Source organism: Schistocerca serialis, chromosome 12 (genome assembly GCF_023864345.2).
Source record: "Schistocerca serialis cubense isolate TAMUIC-IGC-003099 chromosome 12, iqSchSeri2.2, whole genome shotgun sequence".
Classification (NCBI taxonomy): Eukaryota; Metazoa; Arthropoda; class Insecta; order Orthoptera; family Acrididae; genus Schistocerca; species Schistocerca serialis.
The window spans coordinates 103,694,989-103,713,669 of NC_064649.1; the positions used below are offsets into that span (position 1 = coordinate 103,694,989).

General features: G+C 39.3%; 1 protein-coding gene across 1 annotated transcript in view; it reads right to left on the bottom strand.

The window, feature by feature from the left end:
* LOC126428425 (neurexin-4) overlaps positions 1 to 18,681 on the bottom strand; it is a 180,265-nt gene that overhangs the window by 131,065 nt on the left and 30,519 nt on the right. Inside the window, 1 exon segment of the mRNA XM_050090352.1 lies at positions 9,836 to 9,977. Within this exon segment, the coding sequence (XP_049946309.1) occupies positions 9,836 to 9,977 (142 nt within the window).

Sequence of the window (18,681 nt, forward strand, 5' to 3'; positions counted from 1 at the left end):
CTGCAGTCTGTAACTTCAGTTGCCAGAGGCTTGATTCGCTTGTGTGAGTCGTGTTGGTGCGTGCGTTTGTTTGTTTGTGTGTTGTCTATTTTTGACAGAGGCCTTGCTGGCTGAAAGCTTATTTGTGACAGTCTTTTTGTTGTGCCTATCTGGACTCAGCATCTCCGCTCTATGGTGAGTGGCAACTTTCCCTTTCATAATATTGTTACATTCAAAACAAACTACAATATTTACCGTTACTTTAACCTTCATCGGTAATATCGGTCAAAACACATGTCACAAATTATATTTTTTATATTTTGCAAAGGGATGGCAAAATATAATTACATTTCAACAGAAAATATGAATAACTACAAATACTCAAATTTTCATCATTAATTATCTATCTGAATATAGCATTATTTTGACTAGCATAATGTCCTAGAAAGATCAAGAACTAATGTTGCTCTATATTATTCTTTAGACAATGCCAGTTGCGACAATTGTAACTCAGTGTTGTGGCAACACATGTAATTACATCAAAACATAACAAATTTTTTACAAAACACTGATTTTGATGTCAAATTATAATGTTACGCAAACTGAGCTTACGCAACCCGGAGAGTCAATAAGCACGGTTTAATACAAAAATGCAGATTCCAAGAATACTTATTCAACAACACTGTACCTATTATAGAGGATTGCGCCATATTTCCATTAAATACTGAAGCTGCAGTCTGTAACTTCAGTTGCCAGAGGCTTGATTCGCTTGTGTGAGTCGTGTTGGTGCGTGCGTTTGTTTGTTTGTGTGTTGTCTATTTTTGACAGAGGCCTTGCTGGCTGAAAGCTTATTTGTGACAGTCTTTTTGTTGTGCCTATCTGGACTCAGCATCTCCGCTCTATGGTGAGTGGCAACTTTCCCTTTCATAATATTGTTACATTCAAAACAAACTACAATATTTACCGTTACTTTAACCTTCATTGGTAATATCGGTCAAAACACATGTCACAAATTATATTTTTTATATTTTGCAAAGGGATGGCAAAATATAATTACATTTCAACAGAAAATATGAATAACTACAAATACTCAAATTTTCATCATTAATTATCTATCTGAATATAGCATTATTTTGACTAGCATAATGTCCTAGAAAGATCAAGAACTAATGTTGCTCTATATTATTCTTTAGACAATGCCAGTTGCGACAATTGTAACTCAGTGTTGTGGCAACACATGTAATTACATCAAAACATAACAAATTTTTTACAAAACACTGATTTTGATGTCAAATTATAATGTTACGCAAACTGAGCTTACGCAACCCGGAGAGTCAATAAGCACGGTTTAATACAAAAATGCAGATTCCAAGAATACTTATTCAACAACACTGTACCTATTATAGAGGATTGCGCCATATTTCCATTAAATACTGAAGCTGACAAAAAGATAAGTCAATCTTGTTTATTTTCTTGTGGCATTTTTACTTTTGCGTGGCAGAGATTTGCATCGTCAGTGCTTGTTGTTTTATGAGCCTTAGCCATGATCCAAGGCCTAACATTGCGTCTGCTAGTACTGGAAATATCATGAGAGGGTATGAAGACTCAGACACCAGTTTCAAGCTTGATGAGGTTGTTTGAAACTGCTCAGTCTTCATACCCTCTGATAATATCTCCAGCATTAGCAGACAAAATGTCAGATACAAAAACATGTCTTGGTGCACACCTATTGTCCACAAAACAAAAACCACCAAGAAGGGATGGTCTGCTCATTAATACAGTGAGAGCAGACAGCATCGATGCCAACATGTCTTGGTTCACACCTATTGTCCACAAAACAAAAATCACCAAGAAGGGATGGTCTGCTCATTAATACAGTGAGAGCAGACAGCATCGATGCCATGGCTACGGACGGTGAACTTGCTGCACTGCTACGCTAGTTGCAGGCCTGCCCAAGTTATTACAGTGGTACTCCAGCCACCCATAAAATCATAAGCTCACTTAAAAGTACAGAGTGTTCAGAAAGCAGTTGTGCAGTTACAAGACACACTGGAAATGACTTCCTGACTGGGTAGCAACAGAACCTGCTTAATTTAATTGGAAAACACTTTCTGCGTATCCGACTATGATATGCTTCTCACATATACAGTTATTGTAGTTTTTGAATCACAGATTTTGTTTTTTCCCAGAGAAAAAATGTCTGGTGGAGTAAGGTCCGGCGAGAGAGGGAGCCATAGGTTTTTTGGAGGACACATTCACCAAAAAGCTCTTCCAGAAGATATAGCATTGTTAGCTCTGTGCATAGTAGTGCCGCCTTGTTAAAATCATGATTCATTGATTTTTGTCTTCCTTTAGCTGGCAAATGAAATCTCAGACCATTAAACAATACCATTCACTGTACACAGTTTCTTCAAAAAATGAAGATCGAATAATGTGCCATCTAGATATTTCTGCTCTCACTCCAATTTTCTGAGCGTGCAACAATGTTTCATGTGCAGCACAAGAATTCCATACTGAACATAATCATGTGTTTCGTGTGTTAACATGACCAAGAGGTAGAAACAGGTCCCGTTTGTATAGAAGGCAATATCAAGAATACCAGTTGCATTCCTCTCAATAAAAGACGTAAACCATTTGCAGTAAGAGATTAACTTTTCATGATCCACATCTTTCATTTCTTATACTGTAGTCACATTGCACAGGATCAATTTCAGTGTTTCCCTAACCGCTTTATGCATGACCGCAACCCCAATATCTTTTTCTTGTGCCAACTTGTACAATGATTTTGCTGGGCTCTATTGGAGGCAGAAATATCTGACAACTTCTGTTTGTTTACTTTAGGTGAGCTTCCAGTTTGTTTGGCATCTAGCACTGAGCCTGCCTCTCAAAGTTTCTTAACAGCTCGAGAAACTAAGTGAACGATAAGGTACAGGTGTACACAAGAGTTTTTCAGCAAAATGTCACCTGCACTACATCTATATATTTATTGCATTGTTGAAACAATGTTCGACAAGGAAAATATGTCTCTCAGTTGAGAGCACCATAATTTAAAAACAAATGAGCATCTAAACACTACACATCACATTCAACAAAAAATGGCTCTGACCGCTATGGGACTTAACATCTGTGGTCATCAGTCTCCTACATTCAACAACTTCCATCGGCTGAACCAAATAGTTAAAAATTGTGCAACAGTAGAGTGAAATGAATACCACTCGCATATCTATGAAAAATCAATTCTGCCAACTCTTTTTTTTTGAAACTCCAATGTAATATATATTTGTAGTCCACAGTCCAGTGCACAGCAACTTCCCACATGCAGTGTATTAGTCACCCCATTGAATAAAGATACTGTACACTGTGGAGAACTGTAGTTAGTGTACAATCGTTACCACACAGTCAAGTGACCCTCGACAACTGACGTATGTTGTGACACTGGAGTAGTGTGCATGCGCACTGGTTACTCATATGGAATCATTGCAGTAAGGTGGGTTGATGTGGATGTGCCTAGATCACACTGCGAATTATGTGGGCTGATTAGACTGTCATCAATATGGACTATCCAACGTGATTACTAGCAGTGTCATAGAATTTGCAGCCATCTAACACAGTGTAAGGCATACGGCCTGCAGCCATCTAACACAATGTAAGAACAGGGAGGATAAAAAGATCCCAACTGATAAGGATTGGAGTGAAGTGTCACACCTTGTCGACAAATATCGGTTTCGAAACCAACGCGAATTGCAGTTTCCTTGAATGCAGGTAAACCTCAACCAGTACTTGATATAAACCATGCAAAGTGTGGTGGATTGTATTTATTTTCTTCCATCTTATAGCCCAATACAACTGACCAAGAATTCATGTCTCATGTCAGCCTTTTTATCTTAAAGTAGCACTTTCACCCAATGTCTGCCATAATTTGTTGGATGTATTCCAGACTCTGTCTTCCCCTGGAATTTTCACCCTCTACCGTTCCCTCTAAGTACCACAGAAGTTATTTCCTAATGTCTTAACATACATATCATCCTGTCCTGTCATCTTGTCACTGTTTTATACATTTCCTTTCTTTGGCAATTTCGCAAAAGAAATTTTTCATTGCTTATCAGTCCACTTAACATACGACATCTTTCTATAGCACCATGCCTCAAATGTTCTGATTCCCTTCCCTTCAAATTTTCATTCACTACCATACAGTACTGTGCTCCAAATGTGCATTCTCAGAAAGTTCTTCCTACAATTAAGGCCTACGTTTGATACCAGAAGACTTCTCTTGAGCAAAAATGCCCTCTTTGAAAGTGATAATCTGTTTTTTATGTCCTACTCACTCTGTCCATATGTTACGTTGCTTCCAAGGTAGCATAAGTTCTTTACTTGGTGCTTTCTGCTACTCCTCATTACTTTTGTCTTTCTTCGGTTTAATCTCCGTCCACATTCCGTACTCCTTCAACCAGTTGCTACCATTGTTTAGATATGAATTATAGCAGGAAACTATTTTCTATGACACCTTCATAGAAAGATGCCGCCAGTGAAGGCAGTCACTGTTGAACATTGTCCAAAGTCACGCTTAAATTTCAAGAACATGACGTAGTCAGAAGATGTGAGATTGGGGCAGTACAGCATGGAATGCTCAGTCAAGGCATTGTGTCGCAACATCGTACATGTGCGCCCCATCGTGCTGATATCTCTCAAAACCTTATCCAACAATTCAGTTAGGAGCAGTTCGATCACCCATCGTACAGCCTCGATTGTGTTGCATTTATTCATGATTCTGAAATCTGTTGACCTTATGGTCAGTCAGGTGTATCTGTGCTCTAGGCCCACACTGTATATATGAAAATTCACGAAAAGCTATCTCACTGGTTTCTCTGATATTCACTTAAGTGTGGGATTGATGGTGGTGTGTTTTAGGCTCTTAGAGATCTCAGCGCCTCATTTTTATTCTAGTCACATGACCATGTTGGCAGACATTACTACTTAAGTTTAATCATTTTCACAAACGGCAGTCCGTGTATGGAGTTGGTTGTTTACTGTGCGGTAATCAGCTTTCATGTGCTGTGTAAACATGAACTACTTTTAATACATTTTAAATGCTAAAAGAAAAGTAAAGATGGGAGGACGGGTGCTGAGTCAGGCTTGGGTAGCTCAGTCGATAGAGCATTTCTCCGCGAAACGCAAAGGTCTTGAGTTTGAGTCTCGTTCCAGCACACAGCTTTAATCTGCCAGGAAGTTTCATTTCGGCACACACTCCACTGCAGAGTAAAAATTTCATTCTCTGAACATAGAAATAAATTAGCAGGAGAATTTAGCTGCAAAGGAACTGGGAACTCTGAGAACAGATCCTCTGATTGAGAAAGTGACGAAATTAAATGAGTGTGACTACAAGTGAACATTTAACAAGGGAAGTGCATGGATAGCACAAGTTGTTGTGTGGGTGCAGCGTCAAAATATCTGATTTTCAGCCCAGCAGTAACTTCGTGAACAAATACACATGTTAGGGACCTTGTACATTTCTCCGAAAAAGTATGAAAACTCCCACTTATGCAAAAATGCGAAACTGAGAGTGGCAAAAGCTTACACATTATTTTGTTACTGCTCTAAACTATATTTATGTTCAAAATAACAAAACTCCACAAAAACAATTCTTCCTTTTGTCAAATAAGTTACACATAATGTTGTTGTTATTATTATTATTACTGTTGTAGTTATTATCGGTAGTGTAGCTGTATAAACTTGTTGATAAGCATAATTGTTATATAACGGACACTATTAATTTCACAATCCCAAATTTATCTGAATCTAAAAATTTGTGAACACCCAGAATGTATACTAAAGAGTCGTCACTGCATTTGACTGTTCATTCCATTCAATAGGTCCTGTATTAATTCTTTACTTTCACTAACAATGGCAATGTCATGAGTACATCTTATCTCTGATATCTTTATATTTTAATTTTAATCTTGATCTTGAGCCTATCTTTCATTTCTGTCATTGCTTCGCAGATGTATAGATTGATCAGTAGCGGCGAAAGACTGTATCCCTGTCTTACAGGGTTTCTGATCACAGTGTTCAGTTCTTGGACTTAAATTTTTATTGTTTCTTCTTGGTTTTTGTGCATATTGTATATTACTTGTCTTACATTATGGCTTACTCCAATTGTTTTTAGAATCTAGAACATCTCACACCACTTAACATTGCTGAATGCTTTTTCCAGTTTGACAGTGCCTTGCTTCCATTATCAATTGCAACATCAGGATTGCCACCCGGTGCACTCACCTTTCCTGAACCCAAACTGATCATATTACATAACTTTTCAGTTTTCTTTCTCATTCTCCTGTATACTATTCTTTAAGCAACATTCATATGTTCCCTCTCAACCTCACATCAGGACATTGCACACAACAGCATGTAAAGTTGCACATCTTCAATGGATGGAACAGAACAAAACAAAAACAAGATAGCAGCTGACTGGAAGCATGTACTGCCTGTGTCATGAAGTCATATTTTTACCTCTTTTCCTATGATAAAAGACTGAGGGAGCAGACGGTCCACTGAGCCACTACACCTGCAGTGTTTAGAGGATGTAATTGAGGCTGGAGGTGTTTCTATGATGTTTTGCAGGTGTTTTTCATGCCACGATGTGGTGTTACATGGGATTCTACATAATACCATGTTACAACTTTATCTTATTAGTCCGACAAAAGATGCTTGTGGAAACTGAAAATATTCTTTAGGCAGTTTTTAAGTGTGGAATATCCCACTGTGTGCACTTTGGTTTAACATACGTTCTGACAGGGTGTGAAAGCCACCAGCTCCAGACATCAACACAGCGAGATGGTGATTGTGCGTCTCCAGCTCCTGAGGAGGCTCACTTATGCTTTGGCGTCGTGGCTTGTTAATGCCTCAGAAGTCTCATAGAAAAGAGGGTTTTAGCAAAAATGTAAATGACTGAACTCGAGAGCTGTCATCCCGTTAATTCACAAATGAATGCCAAAACAGAATATATACAAGTTATGACCTACTGTGAGCTACAACTTGCGAGCAATCTGTATCATCTACCACTGTAAAAGTCAATTTACAGTGGTAACATCGCTGTTATAACACAGAAGAGTTACCGCAAACCTGATTACGCCGTTTCAGTAGCTTAAATACAACAGAACTCTCAGCACTAGCCCCAACTGCAAAGTAGAAGAACTGACAAGGCACAGTGTAGTGGCACTGCAAAGCAGATCCACTACAGAATTATCTTTAAGAAGAGTAAGTAAGAATTAATTGGAAGGTAAAGTTGACATACATGTGAGTGGGTGACAGATCATGTATGGAGTGCACCACACCATAACCAACCACAAGGACACACTTCAATGACGTGAGCCAATTCATACAGGTTACTTGAAGTAAAATATTTGTTTCAATAATCTCAGTGACCAAGTGTTGCCCTTTCTTGTACATCGTGGTGAGTATGCTGTGGTCACTACCACTTCCAAGATAATAACAGCTGTTTTCAAAGGACTGCACACTTGCATTACTGGTTTCACAAACACTTACGAAATGTATTGCACCTCGACTGGCCCGCTACATCACCTGACCTTAATCCCATAGCAATTACAAAATAAGTAATGTCTCCACAATTTCATAGACCTATGGCAGGGGTAGCCGAGAATTTGGTTAACATGTCGTGGCCTGGCACGAGTCCCATAGTACTCACCTTGCTGCACATTTCCTCCACTGCCACGGTACGTTTTATGAGTAAAAAGAGTGGTAGGAGGGGGAAACAACAAATGCGACATATTTAAATGACAATATAGTAGTGCTGCATATGACTCTGTTTCCTGTTTGATATTTCTCAATAACACTGAATACGAAACAAATTTTCAGTATTATTTAATTAATTCTGGCAAGCTGAAGACATAATTTTTATCTGGTAGAAACTGTCAACATACAGATAGACATAGACAATTCCATGATTTTTGCAATAATCATGACTTATTCATTATCACAATGGAAAAAAGTCTTTCACACACATATGATGATCAAAACACTGTAACACTATTGCAACCTCACTATGCAAATGTTGAAACTCTACCTGAGGAGAACAATGTAGAGATAGCCTGGACAGTTTTAATGTTAAAGGCTTTATCTTTAAAACATTAATTACACTGCACATCAATCAGCTACATCTGCACATACACAAGGGCGCTTTCCCCCCACATCAATCAGCTACATCTGCACATACACAAGGGCGCTTTCAACTGAAACAAGTGGTCTCGAAAACAGATGTAAAATTGGCATGTCACCAAAATGTTTAGAAACCATCCTTGCAATTCTTTCAAAGCCACAATGAGTTCTCTAAACTTTACATTCTCTTTAGTGCCAGTGAACTTGGAGAACAGGATTGTGTCTGTCAGAATTTGTCCCTTCTAGAAAGCAATTTTCTTGTTAAATGCATCCCTATCAAATCAGATATGAGTGGTTTCTCACATTGCAATGTCTTGCTGTGGGCAGTGTGCAGTCAAGTCCACATAAAATGTGAGATCTGCAATTAATTTCAGACGTTTCAATTCTCATCGTGCGGTGCTTTTCCCTTCAAAAATTCAACAATAGCTGGATTTAAATTGAAAACTGTTCTAGGCACATCCATCGATTTAACGAACATACTTTGTAGTAAAGTCTCCATAATCTTCACTCAATTCCATCGAAAATTGATGCAACTGACAGAGGAATAATGTGCACGACTTCAGAAATTTTACTATTTGTATCATCAATTTCTTCACATGCCCCACATCTCCAAATTTAGCAGAAAGTGTTTCTTACTGTATAGAATAATGAACCCCACCAACTGATTGTTGTAATATTATGCTTTTTCACTGTCAACTAAATCTTTAAATCCATTCTGTATGATACAGTAATGTTGTTTCACAGCAAGTTCAATATCCATCAACTGTGTGACGCATTGACAGGTATTAGGAAGTCTCGTCTCTCTCTTCTGCTATTCCCATTCAGTCTTAAAGGACTGTGGCGATATATTGCTTGACTGGCTCTTTTTGTGCAAACAGCCACTGCACTTCTGGACACCCTTGATACCACACACAAATAGCTAAGGGTAAGCAACACTGACACCAGGATCTGCCGAACTGAGGACACTTGTGCTGAGCGAAAAATGCCACACTGCAACACTAAATGAAATATCACACTGTACCAGATACTTCTGAGAAGGATCGAACAAAGCTGTGTCAGGCCGCCCTTACATCTGGCTCGCATACAATTGTCTCACCCTAGGTGTCCTTGCTCTACGGGACCTAATCATCGATGAGTGACTTCAGCTGGATATAGCATATATGAAATAACTGATGGACACACTTCCTTGATGAACTGAGGCGATTACCATGGGCAGAGGTGCTCTTACAGTACATTAGTATGACATATCCTCTGGGTGAATAATTTTTTGCCTGGCCTGCTTCTGATTTGAATAATAAAATCAATTCAAAACCACAAGCTTTAGTGCTTTATCATCACCATATGATTACACAATTCCTAAACTGATCATAGATGAGTAGATTTGTTGAAACAAATTTCAATTTTTAATAGAAACTGTTAGCTACAATACAAGTCGCTCATAATAAATCACCTGATACCAACTGCTGCAGTAATGGTGTAATTCTAGTTTTTTAGTTGCATACTCGCTTATTTCTATATCTGTCATTTTTGCATCAATGCATATCGGAATCACCCGAGAAGAGGCTTGCACCCAGCAGTGAACCATACTTTACCAGAGACCAATGAGAATCTCACAATGCTCCAGATTGGCATATCTTTCACATACTGGTAACATATCGTTTAGCAATTTCTATCCAATACTCACCATATCTGCATCCATACAGCTCAAGACGGAGTGAGATTCTGTCCCTCCACCGGGTAGGGTTAATGCGGATCCACTGCGCAATGATGGGCACATCAAACCGATTGCGGCGCGTGGAGTCACCGTCGATGTTACCTTTGAACATCTGTGGGTGGATAATGTTCACATTACAGCGCAAATCCAGTGCAGGGTAAGGACAACAGTCACTTAACTAATCATACTCTCAGAGAATATCTCCATATCACACTTGACACACAATCTCTGCTTGACAACTGATTTTTCCCATGTTAAAATATGACAAAAAGAGAAATCACAAATTTTTTATTCTTCAGTTGCCTTATCCCTTTGCCTTCTTCCCTGCAACTCAACATATAAATATCTAGTTTCAGCCAACTGGCATTCATCTCCATGTCATGTGATTTTACATCTCCCTTTTCGCAGTTCATAACATGAAAAATTTCTTTCCTATTCACAGTCTCACAACATTACCACAACATACACCGAGAGACCACTAAATTATAACCAGCTGCACAGGTCTTCTTTCCACCTGCCAATCAGAAGTTAAATTATATGGCTACCCTGTATCAACTTACCTACTGTAGTTTTGTGGTATGACTAAACACACTGCAACTCACTATAGCTATGTAATCAATTGGCAGTAGGAGCTTATCAAATGACCAGATAAATTAATCGTAGGAGCTAATGAAGCATGCAACAGGCCTTGGGGACAATCAGCATAATAAGAGCTGAACCAGTGTTCAAGTATGATCTGAAAAGGAGGTGAAGAAAGCTTAGGTGCACTCACATCTTGGAAAATCTTATCACGCTGTCATATTTCAATTTATTTGATAAATGTGAAATCACTGACCAACTACAAGTGACCTGAAAGCACAGCTGTTGCCATTAATACTAATATAATCAAATTTTTTCATTTATAGAAATTCTCACTATTTTCTTCACACAATGGAAAATCCAAGATGTAATGTAACAATATAATGAAAAGGGAAGTTGCTACTCACCATACAGCGGACATGCTGACTCGCAGATAGGCACAACAAAAAGACTGTCACAAATAAAGCTTTCAACTAATAAGGCCTTCGTCAACACACACACACACACACACACACACACACACACACACACACACACACACACACCTGCAGTCTCAGGCAACTGAAAGTGGTTTCAGCTGCCTGATATTGCAGTCATATGAGTGAGTTGCATCTGGAGCAGCTGGATATAGCGGTCTCGTGTGTGTGTGTGTGTGTGTGTGTGTGTGTGTGTGTGTGTGTGTGTGCCCCCTTTCTGAAGAAGGCTTTGGCTGAAAGCTCAACGTGTAACTCTCTTTTCGTCGTGACTGTCTGCAGCTCAATGTGTCATCTTTATGGCGAGCAGCAGTATGTCCTTTCCATAATATTGTTGATCCAAAAGTATCAACTTTACTTGAAAACAAAATAACATTACTGAACGACCTTCTGATGCATGTTCTTTACTGGGGTAATGCGGCACTCCATATTTTCCAAGCAAAATTTGTTTATGCAGCCCATGAGTGAATGTGATGAAACGGCAGAGTTTTGTGGCTCTTGTTGGATTTCCAAGGTGCAGAGCTGGGCCAGTATTTTCCTATAAACCGCAGATACAGTGGCCGGTGTACCTGGTCAAGAGTTGGCACAATGATTCACGCACAGTTTCTTTGCGTGCCAGTGCTCTGCACATTAAACTGTGAGAGTAGGTATCCATCAAATCAAGAAAACTTCTGACAAAATGGCAACGTGTGCAGCTGTTTTGCAATTTCAGTTTATGACCATGACACCAACAGTACAAACAGGCACGTTCATAGGGCAATGCACGGTTCATTTATGGCTATCACTGTAAGGAGCAGGAGACATGATGGATATCTAATGACTGACCATTGGTGTCTTGTGTGGTCACCTTTTCCGAAGTGCTACAACTGTTGGTAAATACTAACAATCTACCTGTGGCCTCGTTTTTACAGCCATCCTTCGACCCTTTAAAAAAAATTGTCCCCCCTCCAAGCAAATATTAAGTTGTAGGCAGTATTGTATTACTTCTTTAAGCCCATAAAACCATAAAACTACAGAGCTTTGAAATAGAAGAATCACTCCAGCTCTTTATAGTATGTCTTTTATCAAGAGCTTATAAATTCCTTCGTTCCGCCTCTGTTTCAATTCCACTATGTACAAATTGAGACCCAACAGCACACAAAACAAGGTCATGCAATGATTCAAGAGGAGGGGAAAAAAACACCATACGGTCTTATTTAAATATTAGTAAAGTGGTCATAATTCAATGATCACCCAAGTGTGCCAAGTGTGATACAGAGCTAAAAGAAATAAAATCAACACATTACAAAGACAGTAAAATCAAATGTATTACTAGTAGGTGGAATACACGTACATAAAAGCCCTACACGCAACCAAAGAATGCTTAAAAAAATGCTTTACTGGATTGTAGTTGTGATATTCAGTTGCATTAATTCAGAATTGTGAACTGTCTTCCCTATTGTGACACTACTTGAAACTGAATATGCAACTGAAATTGGAAGAGCAGCATCACACCTTCTGCATGCCCATGTCAATGCCAAATGACTGAAACCTTAAACTTAAAATTTTTATGTAAAGGTTTTCACAAATTCATCAGTGTTTTGCACTTCTTCAAAATGTAACATACACCTGGAATGGAAGTAAATATGGGGAAAAATGTGATTATTCACTAAAGGGAAGAAAGGTATAACACCACAGTTGAAAGACAACTACCAGAAATGGCTTGTAAATTTTAAGCACTTGGGCTCCATCATAAGCAGTAATGGAAAGATGGAAAATGAAATAAATGGAAACAGTTGGGACAGTAAGCCATCTGTTCAATGCAGTTAGAGAGAAGTTCCTCAGCAAGAGAGGAAGATATTGAAAGGGAAAAAGTTAGCTGTATACTGCTCAACTACATCTCAACAATGACCTATGGCTGTGAATCCCTATAGTAAGTAAAAATAGAAAATTAGACTAGGAAGGACAGAATCAGAAAAAATTATGTGCAAAGCCTATGGAGAAGAATGTCCAAAAGCAACAGCTTAAGTGGTTTGGACATATCTAGCGAATGCTCGAAGATCACGAGGTAGAGTTAATGAATGAGGGAAGGGATATTCACAAGAACAAACTAGTATGACAGAGAGAGCTGAGAGGAATGTAAAAGAAGAGAAGAGGAGGAGAGAGGAGTAGCAGATATTGTGAGTCAGATGATGACTAGATTAAGTATGAATTCATCACTAAGTCACATTTTCTCAAAACATGCCACATTAATATTTTGTACCTTGGTGAACCAATTGTAAAAGATTTTGTTTGCGACATATTGTCATGTTTATCTGGACAACCATGATGTACATCATAAACTGTAACATTTGTGGCTGTCATTATACCAATTGGCATATTGCTGAATACCTTTGTATTTCGTTTAGTGCTAATACAGAGTTTGTGTGTACTGCAGGTGTTTCTAAATTTGAATGATACTTTACGATGACTGAATATTTACATTCTATTATGTACATGGAGTAGCCTTCCTGAAGGCTGTGTAAGACTCTATGGGCAGGACTTGGGGCTACTGTATTTAATGTTCAGCTGCTGCATGTTCAGATAGCACTAAAATTGTTTGACATGTACCTATTAGGTAGTAATATAACACTCAGTGGCTCCATTAGACTGGTGGTAAGGTTCTTTCAGTTTTTGGCCATGAAGATCTTTTGACATTTTTGTAAAATGAAAGTCTTTTTATTTTGTTATTTTGCTCACAACCGTTGGCATTTTTAAGATGTTCGATGATGGCCAATACACTGCAGCCAAAAACCTAGTAACAAACAAGTGTGACTGACTTCTACTGTACTTGCGTAGTGATACCAGTAGTTGGGTTCCAATGGACATGGCTTAGCCACAGCCTGGGGGATGTTTGCAGAATGAAAGTCTTGAGTTCGAGTCTCAGTCCAGCACAGTCCAGGAAGTTTCAAGATTAATATAATTTTTTCCTTGTGCTTGGGGGCCACAGCCATCAGACACTGATTGAAAGAAATAATATTGTTCTGCTAAGGCTGTATATTATTTGAATGGAATGCTTTATTAACTACTACTGACCAGTTTCAACCCAATGATCATTATCTTGTGCACCTAATAAAAATGGATATATATGATGAGTAATATCTAAATACAAAGTGAAAACCAATATGACATACAGTTACAAGTACACTACAAGAGGAGTACAAAAATCATAGCAATAAAAACATAATACCTAAATGTACACACAATAATGCAAATTATAATTGAAGAATCTATACCATATACATGACGTTCTTCCAGATTTTCATCAGCTGGCATACTGGACTCAGAGAAATAAGTGCACCCACTATAGGAATGACTAATTTTCAATCCTTCATCATGTCGGGCATGGTGATCCAGCAGCAAAAGTCACTTGCCTGGAACCTGAAAGATTGCAGGATCGAATTCCGATCGGACCACGGATTTTCCAGCCTGCGTTTCAATTTAGCGTTCACCTCTTAGTGATGTGGGTATTGCCAGAAACAACATTCAGTTTGGATTGCACATTAAACTATAGGTCCCCTTTTCCCAACTGGATAGTGTAAGATTGAAAGACTATGTACTTGGCCATTGAGCCACACAAAATTATTATTATTATTATTATTCACAAAGAAGGTGGAGTAAAGGAATACCAAATAAGTCAAAAAACATACAATAAGGTGTAAATTTTATGTAACTGCAAAAGAATGAAATACTGCATAACTGGTGTGTTTGATGTTCCCTGAGGCATTCCACAGACAATGCTGTTGTCTACAGGAAGATTACTGCGCCTGAAAATGTAGAGAAATCCAGGAAGATTTGCAGAGGATTGGTGACTGATGCAGTGGTTGATAACTGTCAGTCTCAAAAACAAATCTCCTCTTTCATACACTACTTTCAAGTGAGCAACAAATTCTTTCACTGTGAAACGATTGTCCATTTCCATCAACTGAAGCCTTGACTTGAGAATTGCTATTAAACACGGAAAGAAGCTTAACGAGCAATAACAAAGTGATGTGACGGCACACGCTTTTGCATTTACTTTGCAAATCACTCACACTCAGTTACACGGAGCAGTTTCTTCAACAACAGTACGCTACTGACAGATCATACACGAAGGCACAAATAAAGAAAAAATTCAAAGTATCATCCAAATATATCATCGATCATGTACATAATACAGCACGGATCAATACTGAGATATTGAAAAGTAATGCCTCTGAATCTTTTATTCTGTTCTCAATATCAGTTGAGGAATTACATGTTGTGCATATTACTCCACTGACTGTTCCACTTTGCTGACATAAGCTGCAATCCTCTGCCACAAAAGGGCTCCAAATGATAGGGTGTTACATAGTGATGTGGAATGCAATTCGCAGTGCATGAGAAATTGTGCTATAATACTTCTGAAAACTGAAAGCATGAATTTGAAGAGTTTGTCCACATATGGTGTACCCTCTGCTCTAGCAGGAAAATGCCAGACCACACACGAGCGTTATGACATTCACGATAATCTGATGCCTCAAGTTCACTGTCACTGAGCATAATCCATACAGTCCCCAACAAGGCCGAACTGATTTCATCTCTTACTGAAATTTAAAGCACACCTTCCAGGACTTCTCTTTGATAGTGATGAAGCTGTGCATGCAACCTCCTGTTATACCATTTTCTGCTGCTGTTGATATCACCCTATACTCATCTGACCAGAAATCCTTGGCTTCTTTCCATTTCACTTCGTTCACCCCTACTATCTCTAGTGTAAGCCTTTGTTTTTCCCTTTTCAGATTTTCTAGCTTCCCTACCACATTCAAGCTTCTGACATCCCATGCCCCGATTCTTAGAACATTATTATTTCATTAGTTATTGAATATTTTTCTCATGGTATCATCCCCCTTGGCAGTCCCCTCCCGGAGATCTGAATGGGGGACTATTCCGGAATCTTTTGCCAATGGAGAGATCATCATGACACTTTTTCATTTACAGGCCACATCTCCAGTGAATACATGTTACATGTCTTTACTGCAGTGCCTTCTGCATCCTCATGCCGTTGATCATTGCTGATTCTTCTGCCATTAGGGGCAGTTTCTCTAGGACAAGAGAGTGCCCTAAACCTCTGTCTGTTCCTTCGCCCTCTTTGACAAGGCCATTGGCAGAGTGAGGGTGACTTCTTATGACAGAAGTCTTCAGCTGCCAATGTTGATTATTAATTAAAATTTAAGCGGGGGAGGGGGGGGGAGGGGGGGAGTTGAACCTGGGACCAATGACATTTTCATTACTAATCAAAGATGCTACCTCTAGATCACAGGTGCAAATACAAACACAGGACTATAAAAGACAGAAAAAGTCTGCAATGTTTCGGCTTACTGATCACTTACATAATAACTTGCTGAGACTGCTATCCCCCCCCACAAACACACTAAAATCTCTCACATAACGGTTTAGGTGGAAGCTATAAAATTATGAGACATTATGGCTGGCCATCATTTACCTTCAAGAGATGAAATATCAGCAGTGCTGCCACGTACTCATAGAAATACACAACTTGTACAGTGTGGTGTACTTTTATATGGGCCTATCCACAGTACTGATATTTTGCATCCTGAAGTAAGTACTGGCCAGCAATTCTGTCTCACAACTTTACAGTTTTCTTGAGTGAATCTTCCTTTTGATGCAGTTTAGATGGAAGGACTGACAACACAAATTCGTCTCAGTGGCACTTAAAATTGACAGCAGATCTGTTAATACACTGGCTTAGGTGCTGCTGTCACAATATAAAATACACCCAAAGTGTGGCTCTGAGCCACAGAGCCCTCATCGTGCAAGGGTTTCTAGTCGGACATGGTGTGGCAACATCGCCTCACTCGCCGTACGACTCTGGTGTGACACCACTGGACTTCCTTCTGTTGCGGAGGACAAAGGGAAGTATGACAAATGTATAACAAACTGGAGGATCCTCACGTCTGAGTATGGGTGGGAAACCCTGTCAGTTGGCTACTATATACTCTACGACACATCACCCCTACCGGCCAGGAATTGTGCCATGAACTTACAGAGTTTGTCCCAAAAGTTTCGAGAATAAAACTCTCTAGTCAACCACAAGAGCTAGAAAAATGCGGCCTGCAGTGGTAATAGTAGTGAGAAGGGATCACGTAGCGAATGCAACTTGGCCAGTCGCCTCTGGGCAGTGATAAGACTGAGGACTCTTTCCCCACAGTGTGTATTTTGATGATGTCTCAAGACACAGAGGGCTACATTTAATCGAGCAGTGACACGCAATCAAATTTCCTGTTTAACTCACAAAATTGGGAGCTGAAATGGTGGGCCTATTTCGGGAAGCATTCAGGGGGGGAAGCTGTGTCCCAGCCAAGAGTTTATGAGTCTCACAAGATTTTCCGGTAAGGCCGAAAAAAAGTCTACAACAACTAGCACTTTGGGTGTCCGTCAACATCCCGAGCACATATGTGTAGAATGTGCAGAAAGTTTGGAACGGATATCGACACCTGAATAACAATAATAGTATACAATTGCAATGTGCTGAAATTAGAAGTTTAACACATTTTTTGAGACAAATTTAGAGACAAGAAAGGTGTGCGCAAAGACGGTCCCACAAGTGCTGACTGATGAAGAGAAGGAAATTAGTGTGCTGAAGTGTTGCAAGTTGTTTGAATGCCGCTTTCGGCACCCTAATCTTTTGGGAAGAGTTGTGACACGTGACGACACACAGGATTTTTGAGTACAATAATGAATCGGAAAATAAATGCAGTAAGTGGTACACGAAAAATTCACCTCGGCCAAAGAAGGTCCACCTTGTTGAGGTTAACACAATGCACATTGTGTGATTAAAAGTTAATGATCAGCTTTACACTCAAGTCCCCATCTAGTTGCAGGGTAGTGTCAAATGCTTCAACAATGACATAGTGAACAAATGGATTTTCCACTGAGACAATGCTCTGGGCCACAACGTCCTCATTGTGCAATGGTGTCTAGCCAGGAATGGTGTGGCCACAACACTGCCTCACTCATAATGCAGCCCTGACTTGGCCCCACTGAACTTCTTTCTGTTTCCGAGGGTGCAGAAAAAATTGGGTGCAGGTTTTCGAAGAGGGTAAAAGAGTTTCAATGCGAGGTTCCCGTTGAACCCTCCCAGAAAGACTATGCAGACTAGGCAAAGGGGTGGGAGCAATGTGTAGATACGGAAGGAAGTTTTGCATTTTAGCAACAATTCTTTTTAGAAACAATTACTCTTGAACCTTTTGGGGTAGACCCTGTACAATTGCTTTTACCAATCTCAACTTCTTATCCACCAATCCCAGCCAATCTTTGTTCTGCAGACACATGCCTCCAACACTGCAGTATTGACTTCATTTTCAGGAATTCCCTTGCGTCCTGATGCCTAACAAATTAACACCTTCTTTCACTATCCTCACAAAAGGAGAAGAGCATCCTGGATACCTGTGACATTATAATCAGAATGTTTCAGCTTGTTCATATCTTAATGTATGACCATTGATATGTTACTAGGTATATGTTACAATTACTTTTCTTGAAACTGGCAAATAGTAGTGAGTAAAGCCAAACAACATACAGCCTCAGTGGAACCACAATTCCTTAAAAACTAGTATCAATGTTTATGCACAGTATTTGTACCATAAATGATCTCTTAACAATGGACTACAACTTCACACAAAATGTTGGTCGACTGAACTGGGCTTCAACTGTGATGACTTTTTTCGCAATAAATGAGCTAGGAGTTATTAGGTTGCTTCCACT